Source organism: Oncorhynchus keta, chromosome 6 (genome assembly GCF_023373465.1).
Source record: "Oncorhynchus keta strain PuntledgeMale-10-30-2019 chromosome 6, Oket_V2, whole genome shotgun sequence".
Taxonomy (NCBI): domain Eukaryota; kingdom Metazoa; phylum Chordata; class Actinopteri; order Salmoniformes; family Salmonidae; genus Oncorhynchus; species Oncorhynchus keta.
Window position 1 is genome coordinate 16,116,049 of NC_068426.1, and position 24,787 is coordinate 16,140,835.

General features: G+C 42.2%; 1 protein-coding gene and 1 long non-coding RNA gene across 6 annotated transcripts in view; one reads left to right on the forward strand and one right to left on the reverse strand.

Annotated features, from left to right (window-relative positions):
* The window catches only part of LOC118372037 (disks large homolog 4-like), a 117,329-nt gene that overhangs the window by 63,249 nt on the left and 29,293 nt on the right, over positions 1-24,787 (reverse strand). For 4 of the 5 annotated variants that reach the window (XM_052520923.1, XM_052520921.1, XM_052520922.1 and 1 more), the window contains exon 1: positions 20,524-20,669. The exons of the other annotated variant lie outside the window; for it this stretch is intronic. In XM_052520923.1, the coding sequence (XP_052376883.1) occupies positions 20,524-20,565 (42 nt within the window). In that variant the 5' untranslated portion in view covers positions 20,566-20,669. Of the gene's footprint in view, positions 1-20,523; positions 20,670-24,787 lie in introns of those variants that run through there. 5 annotated transcript variants of the gene reach the window in all.
* LOC127930727 (uncharacterized) lies at positions 1,408-5,557 on the forward strand. Its single transcript, XR_008139063.1, has 2 exons — positions 1,408-2,109; positions 5,402-5,557. It is a non-coding gene; the product is annotated as an uncharacterized LOC127930727 (long non-coding RNA).

A 24,787-nucleotide genomic window follows, 5' to 3' on the forward strand; every position in this document is an offset into this window, starting at 1 on the left:
TTTACAATTGCGACCTGGCCAAGATAAAGCAAAGCAGTTCGACAGGTACAACAACACAGAGTTACACATGGAGTAAAACAAACATACAGTCAATAATACAGTATAAACAAGTCTATATACAATGTGAGCAAATTAGGTGAGAAGGGAGGTAAAGGCAAAAAAGGCCATGGTGGCAAAGTAAATACAATATAGCAAGTAAAACACTGGAATGGTAGTTTTGCAATGGAAGAATGTGCAAAGTAGAAATAAAAATAATGGGGTGCAAAGGAGCAAAATAAATAAATCAATTAAATACAGTTGGGAAAGAGGTAGTTGTTTGGGCTAAATTATAGGTGGGCTATGTACAGGTGCAGTAATCTGTAAGATGCTCTGACAGTTGGTGCTTAAAGCTAGTGAGGGAGATAAGTGTTTCCAGTTTCAGAGATTTTTGTAGTTCGTTCCAGTCATTGGCAGCAGAGAACTGGAAGGAGAGGCGGCCAAAGAAAGAATTGGTTTTGGGGGTGACTAGAGAGATATACCTGCTGGAGCGTGTGCTACAGGTGGGAGATGCTATGGTGACCAGCGAGCTGAGATAAGGGGGGACTTTACCTAGCAGGGTCTTGTAGATGACATGGAGCCAGTGGGTTTGGCGACGAGTATGAAGCGAGGGCCAGCCAACGAGAGCGTACAAGTCACAATGGTGGGTAGTATATGGGGCTTTGGTGACAAAACGGATTGCACTGTGATAGACTGCATCCAATTTGTTGAGTAGGGTATTGGAGGCTATTTTGTAAATGACATCGCATGAGTAAATGCATATCAGTATTTCCATTTCGATTTTCAATACACTTCAAAATATTGGTACACTCCAACACTACTGCTCCTCAGATTTGTAACACTGATGGAATTGAAACACTGATCTCTTACTCTCATTTTTCTTTCTTGTTCTCTCTCGCTCACATTCTCATTCTTTCTCTGTGCTATCTGGGCTTCGGAGTGGAGTCTGTTTGAGTGTGTGTGTGTGTGAAGCTGTGGTGCAGGATGGTGTTAAGGGAGGGAGGGAACTAGTATCTGGTGCCGAAGGGAGAGGAGAGGATGAGAAGTGGAGGTGCTGCCTGGGTCTCACAAGTATCTGGATATGTTAGATACCACAGAGACCCAGGCACCTTGTTAATGGACACAGCACGGCCAATTGGCAGAGCCAGAGAAGAAACGGTTATCTAGATACAGCTAAGAGACTGGGAGGAAAACAGGCTGAAGACCCATTCCATGGGGAAGGAGAAACAGAGCAAGCAGTCCGGCCAGAAACACCTGAAAATGGGAGGGGCGAAAGAGGAAATGAAGTGGATGGGCGAGTGAGGGAATCAAATCAACAGATAAGGCCAGGTGACGGCACCAGTCTTATAAGTGTCTGCTGTGGTTGTCCAACTGGAAACACACATACTGTACCAAGCCCATCACTGGGTGACAAATCCACAGGTTCTACAGAACTCAGTTCTTAAAGGGACATTTCACCACTACTCTTTCACTGTATATGTTGTTATGTTATGAACATATAATACGTGTCATAGAAAGGGAACATTTCCTCACTACACACAAATGCGAGCGTTTCTGCATCTCACCGGTAGAAATGAGACATTTACACTTCATGGTTGTAAGCAAACCACAATATCCAGAATTCATTGCGATTTCAGGATGTAGGACTGTCACGTCGTGTGTATAGGTGGCAGGGAAGTCAGGCGCAGGAGAATCGAACTTCGTTTGAATGGAGTAGTTTAATAACTTAAACAAACACAGCCCCAAAACCATTTGACATAAATAAAAACAAAGAGGGTACGAGGACCCGTCGCCCACCAATACAAACAACACGAGCATGAACAAAAACAATCTCTAACAAGGGCATGAGGGGAAACAGAGGGTTAAATACACAACAGGTAATGAGTGGGATTGGAACCAGGTGTGTAGGGAGACAAGACAAAAACCAATAGAAAATGAAAAATGGATCAATGATGGCTAGAAGACCGGTAACGTCGACCACCGCCCGAACAAGGAGAGGCATCGTCTTCGGTAGAAGTCGTGACAAGTACAGCGCCTGTCGAGGTGGACCCAGTTGAGAATGGGTGTCAACAGGTAGCTAACGCTATTCACTGGACCAGCCATAGAACATCAGCGTGTGAATAATTATTTATTTGGATTTTTGTGTCGAGAACAACTGTACAGTTTAGTCATGGTGTGGTGCTCAACGTGGCTGTCCAAACTAAAAGCAAGCACAGGCGGCTGGGGTATAATTTCATTGGTTACCTTACTAAATCTGGCAGCGGTAACATAGCTAACTAGGTAGAGAATTACATTTGTTTATCTATACCAAATCTTGCTAGCTTTCATAATACGCTGGCTAGACATTCCAAAGCAAATCAATGTAATTAGCCAGCTGCTTTCTGGTGATGTGATTTGTAACTTTGCAAGCTAACGTTAGCTACTTTAGGTTATATTAGCTACAGCCTACCGAGCCGTATCTGACCGCTAGCTCGCTCTTGAAAACCCTTCTCCGTATGTAGGTTTTTCAGCAGTTACATTCACCCACATTTAGCTTTTGTGAACTACACTTCTTATGCTGTGTTTGATTATTGAAAAGTCAATAATCAAAATGTTTTTCGAAACATATGCTGATATGCCCCATATCTCTCATATCAGCAAGAAATACTATTTCAAAAAATATACATACTTACTGTAACAGTTTTGCACAGAAATAATAGGAAAAGACCGAGGTAACACAGTAAGCAGGAACAGTTAAGTCAATGTATGACATATACAGAACAGAAATATAAATGCAACATGTAACGTGTTGGTCCCACGTTTCACGAGATGAATAAAAGATACCAGAAATGTTTCATACACACAAAAAGCTTATTTCTCTCATTTTGTGCACAAATTTGTTTACATCCCTGTTAGTGAGGAGTATTTCTGTAATAAAGCACTTTTGTAGGGAAAACTCATTCTGATTGGCTGGGCCTGGCTCCCCAGTGGGTGGGCTTGTCTCCCAAGTGGGTGGTCCTAAGCCCTCCCAGGCCCACCCATGGCTGCGACCCTGACCTATGCCCTCCCAGGCCCACCCATGGCTGCGTCCCTGACCTATGCCCTCCCAGGCCCACCCATGGCTGCGAACCTGACCTATGCCCTCCCAGGCCCACCCATGGCTGCGACCCTGCCCAGTCATATGAAATCCATAAATGAATTTATATAAATTGATTGATTTCCTTCTATGACCTCAGGAAAATATTTACAATTGTTGCATTTTGCGATTTTATATTTTTGTTCAGTATACAGTGCCTTTGGAAAGTATTTAGACCCCTTGACTTTCCACATTTTGTTATGTTACAGCCTTATTCTAAAATTAATAAAACATTTCCCCCTTGCCAATCTACTACACACAATACCCTATAATGACAAAGCAAAAAAAAAATGTTGTTTATTTATTCAAACAAAAAAATGGAAATATCACATTTACAGAAGTATTCAGACCCTTTACTCAGTACTTTGTTGAAGCATATTTGGCAGTGATTACAGCCTAGAGTCTTCTTGGGTATGACGCTACAAGCTTGGCACACCTGTATTTGGGGAGTTTCTTCTATTCTTCTCTGCAGATCCTCTCAAGCTCTGTCAGGTTGGATGGGGAGTGTCAGTGGACAGCTATTTTCAGGCATCTCCAGAGATGTTCGATCGAGTCCGTGCTCTGGCTGGGCCACTCAAGGACATTCAGAGACTTGTCCCCAAGCCACTCCTGTGTTGTCTTGGATGTGTGCATAGGGTCGTTATCCTGTTGGAAGGTGAACCTTCGCCCCAATCTGAGGTCCTGAGGTCTTTGGATCAGGTATTCATCAAGGATATCTCTGTACTTTTCTCCGTTCATCTTTCTCTCGATCCTGACTAGTCTCCCAGTCCCTGTCGCTTCCACCACCATGCTTCAACTTAGGGATGGTGCCAGGTTTCAACCAGACATTTAGGCCAAAGAGGTTCATCTTGTTTTTTTCAGACCAGAGATTCTTGTTTCTCATGGTCTGAGTCCTTTAGTGCCTTTTGGCAAACTCCAAGCGGGCTGTCATATGCCTTTTACTGATGGCTTCCATCTGGCCACTCTACCATAAAGGCCTGATTGGTGGAGTGCTGCAGAGATGGTTGTCCTTCTGGAAGGTTCTCCCATCTCCACAGAATAACTCTGGAGCTCTGTCAGTGACCATTGGTGTTCTTGGTCACATCCCTGACCAAGGCTCTTCTCCCCCGATTTCTCAGTTTGGCCGGGTTGCCAGCTCTATGAAGAGTCTTGGTGGTTCCAAACTGATAGGAACATTGTTGAGACAATTCCAATAGCTCTATTGAACAAGGACAACCATGTCTACTCGCTGATAGCATTAACGTGCAATTGGCTAAACACAAAGGCCACCATATCAGACAGCAGGCTCAATTAACCCATGACATAATTGGTTGAACTCTCCCGCCTCAAAAATACCGCTATGTTGTATAATTATATCTGAAACACCTCTCATCAATCATAATTCTGTAGGGAGACTGGGAAAACACCCCAAATAGTGACAAGCAGTGAAGTTTTCCTTTTGAACTGTTCAATGATCTCATTCCACAATACCTTTTGCCTACCAAGGCTGATGGCATTGATACAGTCAAGATAGACACCTTCTAGTCTCCATGACAGTAGTCTCGCATTGTCATACCTTCAAAATCATGGCATTGTCATGCCTCCCGTTTTAGGGAAGCCTGGTTCTCGACGAGGCTACCACGACAGTGATCTAATTTGCAGTGGTACCAATCATTACACTTTTGATTCACAATAGACAGCCCCCAACCAGTTAGTAGCCTTTATGGACTGATATCAAAGTGAACACCCTTACCAATAAACTGGATTTATCCAAAGGTCACAAACAGCTCTCTCTGAATTTAAGGATAAGAAGGTATATTCCAGCTAGCACATACATTTCTGAGAACCATATGTTTCTTAGAGCTTGGTGAGAGTGTGGTTGTCCTATGATTTATTTTCCATACAACCTTCCCACAACCTTTTGGGAATGATACAGGATAGTTGTTTGGCTTTGGAACATTCTCTGCACATTTTAAGGAACTTGACAAAAGAAATGGAATAATATTGGTATTTCGTTATTTAACAAGATGCACTATGCAGAAATTGCTCTGCCATTTCCTGGTTGCTAAAATTCTAATAGACCGCTTCATTTCAGTTCATGTGACTGTCTGTCTAATCTGTTTCACCTGTCTTTGTGCTTGTTTCCACCCCCCTCCAGGTGTCGCCCATCTTCCCCATTATCCCCTGTGTATTTATATCGGTGTTCTCTGTTTGTCTGTTGCCAGTTGGTTTTGTTCGTTGAACCTACCAGCGTTTTCTTGTTTTTCCCAGCTTTGACCCTTCTGCCTGCCCTGACCTTGAGCCTGCCTGTCGTCCTGTACCTTTGCCCCACTACTCTGGATTTACCGACCTCTGCCTGACCTGAGCCTGCCTGCCGTCCTGTACTTTTGCCCCCGTTGTTGTAATAAACATTGTTACTTCAACACAGTCTGCATCTGGGTCTTACCTTAAATGTGATCGAGACAAAACAAATTGTCAATGTGTAGAGAATAATTGTTCGATCTAAACCTCTGTGAAATATTTTTCATCACCAAAAATATTGTATATTCAGCTGCTTGAAGCATGGTGTACAAAACCACGAGTAAAAGATGCAAAAATGAAACAGCACACAAAACAGATCTACAGCTTTGTAGACTTGCTTTCAACGGGAATTAATGATCTATAACTCACATTTCTATGTGAATTTGATTGAGTCACCCAAAAACGTGCATATTGTAGCTTTAAAGGAACGTTTCCTAAAAGTTGGTTCATTTCAATGTTCTAGGAACTTTCTTCATGTTTGACACTGAGAATGTTCGCAAATTATTCAGAGAATGTTAAGAACAAAGGTTCTGTGGGAATTTAAATACTTTTTATTTTACTAAACTAGGCAAGTCAGTTAAGAACAAATTCTTATTTACAATGATGGCCAAACCCTCTCCTAACACCGATGACGCTGGGCCTATTGTGCACCACCCTATGAGAATCCCAATCATGGCCGGTTGTAATACAGCCTGGGATCAAACTCGGGTCTGTAGTGACGCCTCTAGCACTGTGATGCAGTTCCTCAGACCACTGCGCCACTCAGGATCAAAACGTTTCCTCAGCATAACGTTTCCTGTAAATTTCCTCATCCCACTGGGCACAGACGTCTATTCCACGTTGGTTCAATTTCATCAATATGATGTGGAAATTAAGAAAAGTTTCCATAAAAGCACAATAAAAATGTTGTAACCTTTAGAGAATGTTCTAAGAATTATTATTTACAAACATACATTCCGTTCTCAGCATCAACAAAACTCTATCCTCTATCTTGTTAAGTGTGTTAAGGTGTGTTGGCCGCACCCACTAATTCGCCACATCTGATCTTAATGAGTGCTTGTTTCCTTTTGAAATGGGGTCTGCTTGAATAGGCTAAAATAAACAGCTTTGTATGCATTTAAAAAAACTGGCATTCTAGCTCCATCCTGGTGGCGGTGTGGACTAACTCCATGGATAGCGAACAGAAGGTTCGAAGCTCACTGATAAAAATGTTTAAATAAAAAAACAATTTGTTTGCATGATTAATACCCATCTGGGCTTGGAGTTCAAAAAAGTGAACCCAAACTAAGCAGTGTTATTAAAAGTCTTATTGGAACATTCAGTGAAAGGTTTAAGGAAGTTATGAAAATATCTCAAAATAACCTCGAATTTACGTTCTCAGAGCGTTCATAAAACCTACCAGGAAAACATTCAAAGAAAAACCGAGTAAAACATTATCAGAACCTCCCTGTAGCCTAAAAAGAAGTGTTCCTAAACAGGCTAAATGTTCACTTCTGTTCCCAATTTTTTTTTTTAAACATTCAGTTTTACCGGTCAGGAAAGGCATGGCTTCCTCCCACAACCAATTGGAAACCAAAAACATATATTCCCAAATGCACTAGCTGGGATCTATATGGTCTCTTAGTTGGAATGCAAAACAGAAAGCTCATGACCCACAGCTGAAGATAATGATCCTGCTGGTTTACATGCTGACCATTGACTTAAACAGCACAAATGTGAAGTATAAGGTTTATTGTTCATTGATGGTCTTTATAAGATAATAAAATGGTACAATCTCTGTAACATGCATGGATGGCTCAGATATGCTGGTTGATAATGTCATGGAAATTGCCTGTGGAAATGGCAGATCTAAATGTCGGCATGCAAAGTCACTTGACCGCAGTGTTGATCTGAACACACAGTACTGTATATCAGGCGTGAATAATCCATAGGAGTCGGCCCATAAAACCAGGAAACCCATATAAGGCCTATCGCCAGCAGAGGCTCACATTTCAAAGCTTCAGATAATCAGGGACTAGATCATTATGTGAAAGTGGAAACACAAAAGTAGCCTAAAAATAAAAGCTGTGTGGGGTAGTGGAATCGTCTTTGGGGAATGATCACAATGCTCAGTCAGCAATTGCATTGTGTCAACCGAACGGTTTCTGATTTTGAACACATGAGACGAACGTGCACACGCACAAATACACACACCAACACACAAGCACGCTCTATTGTATCTCATTCATCCTTTTAAGCCATCTGTCTCGCCATCTCATCGCTTTCTCCCAATATACGTGAATTGTGTTGCAATTACAAACTGTTGTAATAGCTTCGCTACAACTGTTACACCAAAACTGCTCTAAGCTTACCTTGCAACCGAACATGAGGGAGAGAGTCCGGTTGCTGCAGATGACCTTACACTGACACATCATCGGTGAGAGGCACTTTAGATTCCTAACAGGCGGAGACATCTGTTCAACACCCATAGACCAGACCATACCCGTCCACCACCAGATCAGCGATGCTGGAGCAGAGGGAGCGTTGAAGAGCGGTAGTGGGTGCAGGTGACTAGGCTATCCACAGTTGGTAGCCTACCCTGAAACGTGCTAAGCTACTCAACGCTGAAATCCGACGTTCAACTCCAAGCGCTTGTATGATCAGAAAATCTAACTTCAGTTCGGGAACATTAGTTATGGATTGTAGCCTAGCCTATTAGCTTTAAGGTTTGCTTAGACCCTGGACAGATGTTAATTAAGGATGAAATGCTGTTGTTCACCTCATGTTCCTTCTATTCAAGTGTTACAAGAATAACCATCATTCATGATTTGCACAAGTCTTCATCCACATCGGACTCTCTCTCTCTCACCACCGTAAGGTTTGGATTTCATGCGCAATTATAATTGGAACGTGTATTAGGCCCTGCATAAGTGAATCAAGACAAAAGCAGTTATGTTATAGGCTCCCATGCGGACATAGGCTATCGATAATCCACGACATACACAATGATTTTTGGACGGTAGGTTATTTTTATCAAAACATGCAAACAAATAATCAATAAACAGTCAATTATTTACTATCATGAGCTGACGTTTGCACATCATAGTCCCTTCAAGTTGCCTGCTACTCCGCAGCGCTCATAGTAAACCCATATGGTGTTATAATAGCGCCTCCACGTGTACAAATTGAGAAGTGTCTGCTGGGAACTCTCCATGGTCCTAAAATGCGATTTTTTTGTTCATCTTTATTTAACCAGGTAGGCCAGTTTAGAACAAATTCTCATTTACAACTGCGACCTGGCAGTTGAATAAAGCTTCAGCACCGCAGTGGCCAGCGACACACTATTTTCAGCTTGCAAATGCAATCGCCTGTATATCAGTATGTGTCGGTATGAAAGTTATGGTCAAACATGCAGAGACACATACTCACACAAGGCCATCCAAAGTATGTGTCCGGTTGTATGATAAAACGTCCATATTCCATCCCCTCTCGAAGAACAAAGCAGAGGCCCAGCTAAAACACACCGGAAAGTCTATATGCCCTACCGGGCTCTTCTGGCCCAGATTAGTGTAATATGCCCCCACTTCACTTCACCCGCCCCCTCCGTCCCTCCCTCTATCTCTCTCACACACACACACACACACACACACACACACACACACACACACACACACACACACACACACACACACACACACACACACACACACACACACACACACACACACACACACACTTACACGTGTAGATGTCAATCTATGATAACAACTATAAACACTGAGATTATCGGAATCAAACTTTTCAAGTGGTTCTCCTGAATATTATATTTTTTGGGGGGGCGCTGGCTGACTGCGTCCACAAGGTGGAGCGAGAGAACCAGGTGGACTAAATATTGTGCATTCATCTCAGGACCGACTGCGGCGATGTGCTCCACGCTCTCGAATGACGTCAATGTTAAGTGGAACAGATGCGACGGTAGGAGACGCACAGTGTGTGCATAGATAAAATACCTTTTTCATTTTATTCCAAAAACCTTGTCTCTCCCCCGTAATAAGAGGCACGTAAGGTGTCAGGGACGTTACAATTAACATTTATGGGCTGTCGTTATTCCAAGAGGAAGTTCAACATTCACAGTTTATAGCCTACCGTATGTGTAATATCCTGGATAAATTCCGTTTTACCCTGTAGCCTTGCATTCCAGAGAGACCACAGAGGTTCATAAACTAACAAATCAATTGTGTACACAGCCAAGTAACTCCACACGGCTTTTATCCAATCATTACCAAACTATACGTTTGAAAACCTTGCCTGGCTGCAAACACTTAGCACCTGCAAAAATCTAATGTCTAAATCGAGAAAACTCACTGTAAATATTACGCTTTATAAAATGCTAAAATCATGTCATTATTTGCCCACAAAGCCTATTTTCATATTGCTACAGCCTAAAATGGAATGCAACAAAGAAGAAAGTCTAAAAGAAAAACATGTAGAAAGTTAAATATATACCGTGTGTGTGTGTGTGTGTGAGAGAGAGAGAGAGAGAGAGAGAGAGAGAGAGAGAGAGAGAGAGAGAGAGAGATAGAATCACACACTGTTTCTGCATTATGCATAATTGTGTATATGACCAAGCATACTGTGCTTTGGAACCCCACAACATGGTTTCTGTGGATATTGTCTTCTAAAATAGAGCTTCCCCCTTGGTTGTGGTACCAAACATTGGGGAGGCAGACAGATAAAAGACTCAGATGTTTCTGGACAAATGCAGGACGACAAACAGTGTGAAGATTGATTGATTGGTAGATGTATACTGTTAAAAACTGCTTGTCACAACAGGTACCCCCAAAGAAAATAACCTCACTGGCCGTGATTGGTTAATACACGTTCAAGAGAACATAGACATGATCCATATTAGAAGAAACTGGAGGCCTTCCAGTGTCATCCAAAACACTATAGCTTAAAGAGGCTCTCAATGATAGTGTTGTGGTTATATACCATGATGTAGTCCATTTCTGGTGTGTTCTATGTGAATGGCAGACAGTGTGGGACCTAGCCTAGCTGCTACAGTCACAGAAACCTGTATGTGGGGCTGGCCTACTCCTCAGTGGGTTCAGGCAGTACAGCTCTCACATCACATGGTGGGACCCTGCTTGGATATATGATCAATAATGTCCGTTTTTTTTTTGTAAATTTCTATGGATCTTAAAAAGAGGTGTCTGTTTAGTCATCAACACCCCCCTATATTCTAAAATAGAATTTGCAAAACCACTAAACTACTGTCCACCACTGCTACATTGAAAGTTGGCATTGTGTAATAGTAAGTTTGACATCACACTGCTACATTGCGTATCAGTAATATTCATATCCCAGAAGTATACTGTGTAGTAATGAAATGTACATCCCAACGGTACATTGTGTAGTAGGGAACTACTAGTGGTGTAAAAATAATTTTTAAAGTACTATTTAAGTCGTTTTTTGGGGTATCTGTACTTTACTATTTATATTTTTGACAACTTTTACTTCACTACATTAATGTACTTTTTAGTCCATATAGTTTCCCTGACACCCAAAAGTACATTTTGAATGCTAAGCAGGACAGAAAATGGTCCAATTCACACACTTATCAAGAGAACACCCTTGGTCATCCCTACTGCCACCGATCTTGCGGACTCACTAAACACAAATGTTTAGTTTATAAATGATGTCTGAGTGGTGGATTGTGCCCCTGGCTGTCAAAAAAATAGAATAAGGAAATTGTGCCATCTGGTTTGCTTAATATAAGGAATTTGATGTATAGCATTTACTTTTACTTTGTACTTTTACTCAAGTATGACAATTGAGTATTTTTTCCATCACTGTACTTAAGTACATTTAAAACCAGATACTTTTAGACTTTTACTCAAGTAGTATTTTACTGGGTGACTTTCACTTTTACTTGAGTCATTTTCTATCAAGGTATCTTTACTTTTACTCAAGTATGACAATTGACTACTTTTTCCACCTCTGGGAACTACACATCGCAACGGTACATTGTGTCATAGGGAACTACACGTCCCAGCAGTACATTGTGCAGTAGTGAACTACACTTCACAGGCCTATATTATGTAGTAGTGAACTACACGTCCCAGCAGAACATTCTGTAATAGTGCCAGCAGAACATTGTGTAATAAAGAACTACACATCCCAACAATACATTGTGTAATAGTGAACTACACGTCCCAGAAGAGCATTGTGGAGTAGTGAACTTCAAACCCCAGCAATGCATTGTGTAGCGGTGAGCTTCACATCCCAACACTGCACTGCATCTGATGAACAAGCAAGAGAGAGGATACCCCACAAGAGCTAGAGTGTTTCCATGACAACATCTGCAAGGGGTGGGGATTCCCCGTCGAATAGTCCATTGGCTAGCTGGCTGGTGGTCAGGTTACCGGGTTCCTATGGTATGACTGCACATCCTCATGAACTATTACAGCCTCTTAGAGTGTACAGTCAGGCCATGGGTCTCCTCCTCCTCCTGCTGCTACACCGGCTGTCACTGGCTTCCACCTCACTGGCCTTGACTGATACACCTTCCGTGTGTTCTAGTCTCCCCTCTCTCATGATTCGTTGTGACTTGGGGTTGATTAAGACACACCTTTTATGTAACGCGAGGGGATGTGTTGTGATTTTAGTTAAGTGACGAAAGCATAATTGTAGGTAACAGTCAGTTACATGACTACTGCAATTTTGTTTGGTAAATGTCAGATTAAAGCACTATATATTGTAGAGTTAACTCAAGAACAGCTCTACGTTAACATCATAGAAACACAGCACAACTTGCAGATTGTCAGATATACAGTTGAAGTTGGAAGTTTACATATACCTTAGCCAAATACATTTAAACTCAGTTTTTCACAATTCCTGACATTTAATCCTAGTAATAATTCCCTGTTTTAGGTCAGTTAGGATCACCACTTTATTTTAAGAATGTGAAATGTCAGAATAATAGTAGAGAGTGATTTATTTCTGCCTTTATTTCTTTCATCACATTCCCAGTGGGTTAGAATTTTAAATACACTCAATTAGTATTTGGTAGCATTGCCTATAAATTGTTTAACTTGGGTCAAACGTTTCGGGTAGCCTTCCATAAGCTTCCCACAATTAGTTGGGTGAATTTTGGCTCATTCCTCCTGACAGATCTGGTGTAACTGAGTCAGGTTTGTAGGCCTCATTGGTCACACACGCTTTTTCAGTTCTTCCCATAGATTTTCTATAGGATTGAGGTCGGATTTGTGATGGCCCCTCCAATACCTTGACTTTGTTGTCCTTAAGCCATAACTTTGGTAGTATCTTGGGGTCATTGTCCATTTGGAAGACCCATTTGCGACCAAGCTTTAACTTCCTGACTGATGTCTTGAGATGTTGGTTCAATATATCCACATAATTTTCCTGCCTCATGATGCCATCTATTCTGTGAAGTGTACCAGTCCCTCCTGCAGCAAAGCACCCCCACAACATGATGCTGCCACCCCCGTGCTTCACGGTTGGGATGGTGTTCTTTGGCTTGCAAGCCTCCCCCTTTTTCTTCCAAACATAACGATGGTCATTATCGTCACAGTTCTATTTTTGTTTCATTAGATCAAAAGACATTTCTCCAAACAGTATACATTTTGTCCCCATGTGCAGTTGCAAACTGCAGTCTGGCTTTTTTATGGTGGTTTTGGTACAGTGGTTCCTTGCTGAACAGCCTTTCAGGTTATGTCAATACAGGACTCGTTTTTACTGTGGATACCTTTGTACCAGTTTCCTCCAGCGTCTTCATAAGGTCCTTTGCTGTTGTTCTGGGATTGATTTGCACTTTTCGCACCAAAGTACGTTCATCTCTAGGAGACAGAACACGTCTCCTTCCTGAGTGGTATGACGGCTGTGTGGTCCCATGGTGTTTATACTTGCGTACTATTGAACGTACAGATGTACAGATGAACGTGGTACCTTCAGGCGTTTGGAAATTGCTCCCAAGGATGAACCAGACTTGTGGAGGTCTACAATATTTTGACTGAGGTCTTGGCAGATGTCTTTTGGTTTTTCCCATGATGTCAAGCAAAGAGGCACTGAGTTTGAAGATAGGCCTTGAAATACATCCACAGGTACACCTCCAATTCACTCAAATGATGTCAGTTAGCCTATCAGAAGCTTCTAAAGCCATGACATAATTTTCTGGAATTTTCCAAGCTGTTTAAAGGCACAGTCAACTTAGTGTATGTAAACTTCTGACCCACTAGAATTGTGATACAGTGAATTATAAGTGAAATAATCTGTCTGTTAACAATTGTTGGAACAATTACTTGTGTCATGCACAAAGTAGATGTCCTAACCAACTTGCCAAAACTATAGTTTGTTAACAAGAAATTTGTGGAGTGGTTGAAAAACTAGTTTTAATGACTCCAACCTAAGTGTATGTAAACTTCCGACTTCAACTGTATAAAAGCGTCTGCTAAATGGCATATATTATTATTATTATTATTACATGATATGAAACCCAAGGAGCGGCACTATTTGAAAGCACATGTTGAGAGAATACTACCTTAGGGTACCTGATGCTACAGATGTAGGATCTTAATTTGACTAGTATTGTTGTAGCAAAGTAATCCTGCAGCAACAAGATTTTAACTTTTAGTCCATAATGTTGCTTGGTGGTTAAGCTATTAGCTGGACAAAAGTAGGCTACATGAAAAGTGCAATACTATTAATATAGAGATTCCCTAAAAACATGCCACTTCGATACAGCTATGTAGCAGGTTAGAACAGGTTAGAACAAATTACTCAGTAGGTTAGGAGAATTAACGTAGCAAGTTAGGAGAATTTATGTTAAGGTTCAGAGAAGGTTTAGGGTTAGTGTTAGTGGAAATGCTCTCCTAACCTGTTACGAAAAATCCCTTCCAGTCGTAGCTGTATCAAACTGGTGTGTTTTTAGGGAGTCCCGTTAATGTAACTGTGTGTTAATGCAGGTTTTAGTGTTAAAGCAGGACCCATCATTTAGAGCATGCTACCTTGGCACCTCTTTTGAGATGATCAGTTCTGCAACCTTTGTAAGACTTAGACTGTTTCTACTTTTATTAGATTGAGAAGCAACACGTGCTGAAAGCAGAACGAGGGAGAGCTAGGTTTATTGTTTTTAAACTTTTGAAAGTCTCAGAAAAAGTTTTCTGTTGAAAACGTTTGGTTACTAGCTACCTTTTGAATTCGGATAGCATTCGGTTAGCATCTGTTGCTGGGACCGCCACTATCTGTCCAGGGATCCTGCCAACCAAAAGTCTGAAGAGCTGCTTGGTGTAGCAACTAGCCTAGCTGCTAACTAGCTATTCAGCTAGCAAGGTTTCCTGAACTTGAACATAGCCAGTGACACGGATAGCTCTTGTGGCTAGGACTGCGGATTGTCCCGGGCATGTGGCTGTTTCAATCCCTGCTGTTTGTTGCAGTTTTCGGAACTACGTGCAGCACCAGCGTTAGCCTACGTCGCTACCATGACATACAAAACCAAAGCCTGTGGGAGTAACGGAGAGGACAGTGTTTCTCTAGCACAGGTGAAGGAGCTTTTAAGCAAACAAAAACGTTTCTACAAGCAGTTGTTACAACAGGAAAATAGATTCAGCTGTATATGTTCAGAGCCATATTCATGTAAATCTTAGAGAGGATCTCATGTCTAGTACTGTTGAAGAGGTGTATAGTTTCACATTCACCTGCCTCAGCTGATGCCTCTTGTTTTGGGGTGCGGCTATGGGTCACCAAGTGCTAACATTCATTATTTGGATAATATACTATTTATACAAAATTATATGGACACCCCTTCAAATGAGTGGATTCGTCTATTTCAGCCACACCCGTTGCTGACAGATGCAATCTCCATAGACAAACATTGGCTGTAGAATGGCCTTACTGAAGAGCTCAGTGACATTCAATGTGGCACCGTCATATGATGCCAACTTTCCAAAACTCTGCCCTGCTACAGCTGCCCCGGTCAACTGCAAATGCTGTTATTGTGAAGTGGAAACGTCTAGGAGCAACAATGGCTCAGGCGCGAAGTGGTAGGCCACACAAGCTCACAGAATGATACCATAATCGTCTGTCCTCTGTTGTAACACTCAATACCGAGGTACAAACTGCCTCTTGAAACAATGTTAACACAATAACTGTTTGTAGGAAGCTTCATGAAATGGGTTTCCATGGCCGAGCAGCCGCACACAAGCCTAAGATTTGCAATGCCAACCGTCGGCTGGAGTGGTGTAAAGCTCGCTGCCATTGGACTGTGGAGCAATGGCAACGAGTTCTCTGGAGTAATGAATCACTCTGGCACGGACTGCATCCGTCGGATGCCAGGAGAACGCTACCTGCCCCAATGCATAGTGCCAATTGCAAAGTTTGGTGGAGGAGGAATAATGGTCTGGGGCTGTTTTTCATGGTTTCCAGTGAAGGGAAATCTTAACGCTACAGCCTACAATGAGATTCTAGACTATTCTGTTTGGGGAAGGCCCTTTCCTGTTTCAGCATGACAATGACCTCATGCAGAAAAGTGAGGTCCATGCAGAAATGGTTTGTCGAGATCTGTTTGGAAGAACTTGGCTGGCTTGCACCGAACCCTGACCTCAACCCCATCGAACACCTTTGGGATGAATTGGAACGCCGACTGCGAGCCAGGCCTAATTGCCCAACATCAGTGCCCGACCTCACTAATGCTCTTGTGGCTGAATGGAAGCATGTCCCTGCAGCAATGTTCCAACATCTAGTGGAAAGCCTTCCCAGAAGAGTGGAGGCTGTTTTCGCAGCGAAGGGAGGACCAACTCCTTAATAAATGCCCATGATTTTGAAATTAGATGTTCGACGAGCCGGTGTCCACATACTTTTGGTCATGTAGTGTATGCTTGCAATGCTTGATAATGTGTGTGATGTTAACATAGAGGTCTATTTTGGGGTGACCTGAATATATATACTGGTTTTCATCAAACTATCCGCTTATGAGGAAGCTGCTCACTGTAACAGTGCCTGTTATCTGGCTCAGGTTATTAATCAACCTACCAGGGTGTTTAGAAACATTACAGGAACTACAGTAAATCATCCACGTGTATTGATAATATTTTTACCCATGCTGCAGAACTTTGTTCTACAGTTATATCCATACCCATTGGATGTACTGATCAGAATATAGTGGCCATATCTAGGAAAGCCAAAGTTCCAAAGGCTTGTCCTAAAATAGAGAATAATAGATCATACAAAACCTTTTGTACTGATTCCTATGTTGAAGTCACAAAAAATATGTTCTGGTCTGATGTGTGTAATGAGGAGCATCCAGACCATGCACCTATTAAGAAACCGACTGCTAGAATTGTTAAAGCCCCGTGGATTGATTAAGAATTTAAACATTTTATGGTTGAGAGGGATGAGGAAAAAGTACTGGTTTATAAGTCTGGCTGCACATCTGATTGGCAAACCTACTGTAAATTGAGAACTTAAGTGACTAAACTGAATAAAAATTAAAAATAAATTATGATGGAAAAAAATCTTTGGAATAGTTTAAATGAAATTATAGGCCGAAGGGGCTAATTCCACTCGATCTTTCACTGAATCAGATGGATCATTTATCACAAAACCTTTTGATGTTGCCAATTACTTTAATGACTATTAAATTGGCATAGTAGGCAAACATAGGCATGATATGCCAACAACAGACTGTGAGCCATCATATTAATTCATAAAATACCTAATAATGAAAGAAAAGCATTGTAATTTTGTAAAGTACGTTTGGGTGAAGTGGAACAATTATTGTTGCCCATCAATAATGAGAAACCTCCAGATAATGACAGCTTAGATGGAAAGCTGCTGAGGATGGCAGCTGACTATATTGCCACTCCGTTTTGTCATATTTTTAGTCTGGAGAAAAATGTTTGTCCTCAGACCTGGAGGGAAGCTAAAGTCATTCCGCTACCGAAGAAACCTTTAATGGTTCTAACAGCCGACCAATCAGCTTGCTACCAACTCTTAGCAAACTTAAGAATAAATAATAATGATCAGATATAATGCTACTTCTCTGTAAACAAATGAACAACAGACTTTCAGCATGCTTATAAAGAAGAGCATTCTGCTGCTCTGGTCTTTATTTTACTCTTATTATTATAAATCCTGATGCTGAGCCACTTCACCCTGCCTTTGTGTACATGTCTACCTCAAGTACCTCGTACCTCTGCACATTGATCTGGTACTGGTACTCCCTGTATATAGTTCCACATTGATCTGGTACTGGTACTCCCTGTATATAGCTCCACATTGATCTGGTACTGGTACTCCCTGTATATAGTTCCACATTGATCTGGTACTGGTACTCCCTGTATATAGCTCCACATTGATCTGGTACTGGTACTCCCTGTATATAGCTCCACATTGATCTAGTACTGGTACTCCCTGTATATAGCTCCACATTGATCTGGTACTGGTACTCCCTGTATATAGCTCCACATTGATCTGGTACTGGTACTCCCTGTATATAGCTCCACATTGATCTGGTACTGGTACTCCCTGTATATAGCTCCACATTGATCTGGTACTGGTACTCCCTGTATATAGCTCCACATTGATCTGGTACTGGTACTCCCTGTATATAGCTCCACATTGATCTGGTACTGGTACTCCCTGTATATAGCTCCACATTGATCTGGTACTGGTACTCCCTGTATATAGCTCCATTCTTGTGTATTTTACTGTATTCCTCGTGTTACTATTTTATGATTATTTTTAAACTCTGCATTGTTGGGAAGGGCTGATAAGCAAGCATTTCACAGTAAAGTCTACACCAGTTGTATTCAGCGCATGTGAGAAATGCAATTTGACTTGATTTACTGCACTGACAAATGACTGATGATTGGTTGAAATAAATATGGTAATTAGAAGATTGTGGGAGCTTTACTGTTTGATTTCAATGCATCCTTTGATATTATTGACCATAACCTGCTGTAGAAAAAACATATGTGTTCGGGCTTTTCAACCTCTGCCACATAGTGGATTCAGAAATATCTATCTAATAGAACACAGAGGAATTTCTTTAATGGAAGCTTCTGTAATGTTAAACTGTGTAGTGCACGGCAGGGCAGCTCTCTTGGCCCGCTACTCTTTTCTATTTTTACAACTGACTTAACACGGAAATTAAACAAAGTATGTGTGTCATTTAAAGGTTTTTATCACAAAACCTTTAAATGTACGTAGTTCTGTCTTTGAGGTGTTCTTGTCTATTAATGTTCTGTATTATGTCATGTTCTGTGTGGACCCCAGGAAGAGTAGCTGTTGCTTTCACAACAGCAAATGGGGATCCTCATAAAATATCAAATATTGAGTTTTCAGTGAATTTATGTAAATCAAAAAGCTTGTCTGCATTTCCTGCAGTGCAGAGAGATTATCTGCAACAAATGAGTGATCAAATTAAGCTCCGACATCTGTACCTGTTGAAGGCCTACAGCAGCAGTGTCCACAAGGACTGAACATTTTTGTTCCAGCTCAACAAGTACACCTGATTCACTCTTAATCAAAGACTTGGTCATTTGACTAGCTGAATCAGGTGTGCTATAGTGGTGGGCTGGAACAATATGGTCCAATCGTGGGGGTCTCTAATCAATTGATTGGTAAACACTAACATTACAGGAAAAGATCACAGCATATCTGCAGGAATTCTGCCAAACAGTGGGATAGCCAGAGACATGTTGCCTCTTTAAAGGCACAGTAAACAAGAAGGTTGGTCACTTAAGACTTTTTGAAAACATATGTTCTTCCTGTATTTCCATGTAAAATGTAGGTTCCTTCTGTACATGAATTACATCCACCTTGAATAATTTATTTAACAATGACCTGACATACATTTCACCTTGTTTCACCACCCTGAGACACCACACACACAGTGAGACTATCACACACCACCCTGAGACACCACAAACACAGTGAGACTGTCACACACCACCCTGAGACACAACAAACACAGTGAGACTATCACACACCACCCTGAGACACAACAAACACAGTGAGACTGTCACACACCACCCTGAGACACAACAAACACAGTGAGACTGTCACACACCACCCTGAGACACAACAAACACAGTGAGACTGTCACACACCACCCTGAGACACCACACACAAAGTGAGACTGTCACACACCACCCTGAGACACCACACACACAGTGAGACTATCACACACCACCCTGAGACACAGCACACATAGTGAGACTGTCACACACCATCCTGAGACACAACAAACACAGTGAGACTGTCACACACCACCCTGAGACACAACAAACATAGTGAGACTGTCACACACCACCCTGAGACACAACAAACACAGTGAGACTGTCACACACCACCCTGAGACACAACAAACACAGTGAGACTGTCACACACCACCCTGAGACACAACAAACACAGTGAGACTGTCACACACCACCCTGAGACACAACAAACACAGTGAGACTGTCACACACACAATCATGGCCAGACAGCTCAGGCCCCGTTTATGTCCACTCAGTAACTAAGCCTGGGGGAGACCTGAGCAACCAGTAACTAATCAATGCTCTCATGTTCCTATTTGTGCACTTACACACATACTGTATGTACAAACACTATACATACACACACTGTACAGAGAAACAACCTTCCAAACGCACCCAAATAAATATAATCTAACACAAAACCAGAGGAGGCATGTACTCCTGTCTTCAACAAGTCCACTTGAACCACTCTCTATACACACTTACCCTGACACACACACCACATATGCCAGGCCACATTATACGCTGATTCAGCCCACCCTCCCATACACACACGTACATAACTGCATAACTATAAATCTAAGGAACACACCCAAACACAGCATGCACAACATATGACAAAAACAGAGCTTTTACCTCCAGCTCCTATTGGTGCTAAGCTATAGGTGACCAGGCAGACAGACCTACAGACAGACCGACATACAACCAGGCAGACAGATTGACCACCGTTCCCACAGCAACTACCACTCATCAACAACACTTTGACCGACATGCCAGACATAGACGGAGAGACGGATGAGGGGTAATACCGAAAGACACAGAGGTAAATCTACCTACCACACACGAGCAGAGCGAAGGGAGCTTGTTGCGGCCCTTCATGAGCAAGACACACAGAAAAACAGCCTCTCAGACGCCAGTAGTAAAGGAGGAAAGGAGGGACGGAGGAATAGAAAGAGAGAGAGAGCGATGGGAGACTGTGAATGGGCTGGGGGAATAAAAAAAAGAGAGGCGGGAGGGGAAAAGAGGGGGAAGGGGGTTATCGTAGCAGATGAGGAGAGAGAGTTTTTCCTGGAAGCCAGAGTTGGTGTTGGCTACGTCTCAGTGTTAAGTCTAGGGTCTGAACAGAGAGAGCTGGTTGACTGATCCAGCCGTGACTCACAAAATATGTTCGTCACAGCCAGTGAGAGAGGGAGGGGAAAGAGAGAGGGATTGAGAGCGATGGAGAGAGGGAGGAAGAGAGGAGAGAGGAAGAGAGAGTGAAACAGAGAGAAGGAGAGAGGAAGAGAGAGTGAAACAGAGAAAGGGAGAGAGGAAGAGAGTGAGTGTAGACCTCACCTACGCTTTTGCATGTATTTTCTGCTCTTCCCCTCAAACGTACAGTACTGTTCATAGCCCCTCAATCCCTCCACTCCTCTCCCTACCTCTGTTCCTCCCTCTCTCTCTCTCTCTCTCTCTCTCTCTCTCTCTCTCTCTCTCTCTCTCTCTCTCTCTCTCTCTCTCTCTCTCTCTCTCTCTCTCTCTCTCTCTCTCTCTCTCTCTCTCTCTCTCTCTCTCTCTCTCTCTCTCTCTCTCTCATTCCACCTCTCTCTCTTCCTCCCTCATCCCTCCACCCCCTATCCCTCCCTCCCTCCCTCACTACCTCCCTCACTACCTCCCTCCCTCTCTGTCCCTTTCTCTCCTCTTACATATCTTCCCCCTCATTTGGATTCCTCCTATATGACTCAGGTCAGTGGAGGAACATGGTATTGGACTGTGATATCATTGCAGCTTTAAACGAAATCTATGTTCAAATTTGGACTAGCATTGAATTCAACCAAAATATTTGTAATTTCAGACAATCCCTGTGCATGGTCAATTAAAGTTGCTTATAATATCCAACTGTGTTCTGGCAGCACTTGGAGTACACATTACACTGCCAACACACTGACTCAACTCCAGCCACTTTAATAATGGGAATTGATGGGAAATGATGTAAAATATATCACTAGCCACTTTAAACAATGCTACCTAATATAATGTTTACATACCCTACATTATTCATCTCATATGTATACGTATATACTGTACTCTATCATCTACTGCATCTTTATGTAATACATGTATCACTAGCCACTTTAACTATGCCACTTTGTTTACATACTCATCTCATATGTATATACTGTACTCGATACCATCTACTGTATCTTGCCTATGCCGCTCTGTACCATCACTCATTCATATATCTTTATGTACATATTCTTTATCCCCCTCCACTTGTGTGTATAAGAAAGTAGTTTTGGAATTGTTAGTTAGATTACTTGTTGGTTATTACTGCATTGTCGGAACTAGAAGCACAAGCATTTCGCTACGCTCGCATTAACATCTGCTAACCATGTGTATGTGACAAATAAAATTTGAATTGATTTGACATTCTAATCAACATGATGTGGAGCTACCTAAGAAACAGTAGTCGTAATAGGCCAACTCATCTGCAATTCAAATGGCCCACAGGCTGGTTCAATTTCAAAACAACCTATAGCCACAGAACAACCAAAACACATTCACCTCCGGAGGTTGATTTGCCTGAGCCCAGCCCTATCTGGGTTATAGCATCCATCCACACCTGCCCACTATGGATTCGTGTGAGTGGATGTGGCCACAGAGCATGTAACACAAATGCCAGGTGTAAACAGGGTAAAGGTCTGTGTGCTAGCCCAGAGCCAACTACATTCATACCACAGCTACATAATATTGTGTTATTTTCAGTCTGTTCAGAGCAGTGGCATGTATTCCTGGAGGCCAATGGAAGCCAGGCTTCTCCCAAGGCTTCTTTTTTTAAAAACATATACAATTATCTATATTTTGTCTCTGTGTTTCAAAATATTCCTTCAATTTGCAAGAGGCTGAATGTATCTCACTGGTGAAAGCATCCGACCGAGCGAACAGGGAAGCCCGCTTGGATTTTGGCGTCACTCCTATCAAATCGCATTGAGAGCACATGTCATTGACAGAAACAACTTAAATTGCTGCATCTCGTTGTGTTGTTCTCCGGTGGCTAGCTAGGCAGCTAGCTAAAGTTGGCCATTTCTAAATGATCCATGGTTGGAGACAGGGATTCGGCTACAATGGCAATTCTAATCCAACCATTAATTCACACATTGTTGTGCCCCTAGAGGATGGAAGTTCAATATGTAGCTAGATGTAGAAGGCTGATGTTAACTAGCTAACGTTGCCCATGAATGGAAGTTAGGCTAGCGAGCAGGCATTTTAGCCAGGTAGCCTGGGACAACAAAAACTAAATGTGTGTACTGTATGACAGGGTGATAGACCGTTTTGTCAACATGAAAGAGAGGAGGATGGCGTTGGTGTTTCTCTACAAGTAGGGTGAGTCAACATATTTGCAAAAACGCGCGCGCACACACACACACAGAGAAATCACAACCATGGACAGCCACATCATATTTAGCTTACGTTGATTGGACTAAATTGTGTTTGGTATCTTTTAATTGTCACTGTATTAGACTAAGCGGAGGTGATTTGATGATGTTGAAGTTGAAATGATGCTGGAATAGTGGAGGCAGCTCCTGTTTTCTTTGAGACTTGCAGTATCTCTCTGTGGTTCTAAATCAATGGTTGTTTAGTGAGCCGAAAAATCAAGAAACATTAATTTGCTTGACCATGCTGTAGGTCGTGTAACTGTCTGTTACATGCAATATGCTTTGTGGACTTCACTGGACAGATGTTGCTATCCGGTTTTGTGATAAAACAAAGGTGTGGTTGAAGTTATTCTGCCACTGTGTCTTCTTATTGTCTCTGTCTTTAAGCCCTATATATATCACGGTTGCAAGGCATATTCATTAACAGGTTATCGAGCAAACAACTCAATTATCACAACACAGGTTGTAGTATGGCTTTTTCAGTGGCTTCCCCAGTGATTTTACCCACACACCACTACTGGTTCAGAGGGGTGTGAAACAGCAGAGGGAAAACAGCCCTGACCCCACTGGACTTGGCTCCATTGAACTGGGTTGCTGCATATATTCTGACAGCAGCTGAGGTTGGACTGAGAGCCCAATTGTATTAGATAGAGGGTATTTGAACTAGAACGTTCTGTATGCATGATTAAAGCAATCTAACAGCCATATAGTCCTTTTCATTGAAACAGTACTCAACAACTGTTGTATAACACAGAACATCTACATTATACACAACGCGTGAATACTACGTTACCATGTAAAAAAGTGTTAATTTCCTATTCTCTGCTACCGCCTACGCCGATGTCACCCTCCTACCTGCACACTCCAGGTTTCATATCATCAACACTCATCAACAACATGTCTCACTCTGTGCTCGTGCTCGCTTTCCCTCACTCTCTCATCACTCTCTCTCTCTACCCCCTCCTCTTTCGCTCTCTTGGTCTCTCAGCCCCTCTCTCATTTTTCCTTCCCTCGCCTTTCATATCTTTTCTCTCTATGATACCCCTGCCACGTTGTCATGGCAACAAACGGGCCCTGATAGCTTGGTTGCTAAGCAACTGACATCACCCATAAGAGGAACATGAAGATACAGAGTCAGAGACAAACAGACCACTCGTGTGCGTGTGTGTGTGTGTGTGTGTGCGTGTGTGTGTGTGCGTGTGTGTGTGCGTGTGCGTGCGTGCGAGCACGTGTGTATGTTTGTGCCTTCATATAATCAGTTAATTGATCTGTCATGTTTTCTCTCTATTCAGTCCTGCCTGTGACAGATATTGAGGTAGCAGTTTACGCCATTAACACTAGAGAGCACGTCATCGACATCAAAGACTTTGTTGGAATGCAGCAGGTTAAGCCGACTCATTTTTCCCGACCAGAATTTCAGATGAACAGAGCAGGGAAAACAGTCATTTTTCACAAACCAGGAGTCATATTCGTTGTCATTCTCTCTACTGATTCCTTATTTTTTAGTGGTCTCATCCCATGACGAGGAGGCATAATGGTTGAAAAACGACAGACGCTATGCGAATTAGGATCTAGGCTATTGTACAGGAATATTATGAATTTAATGACGTAAAATGAGTAATGAACCAGTAGAAATAGTGTCCCTGGGCAAAATTCCAATTTTCTTGCACTTATACATCATGCCA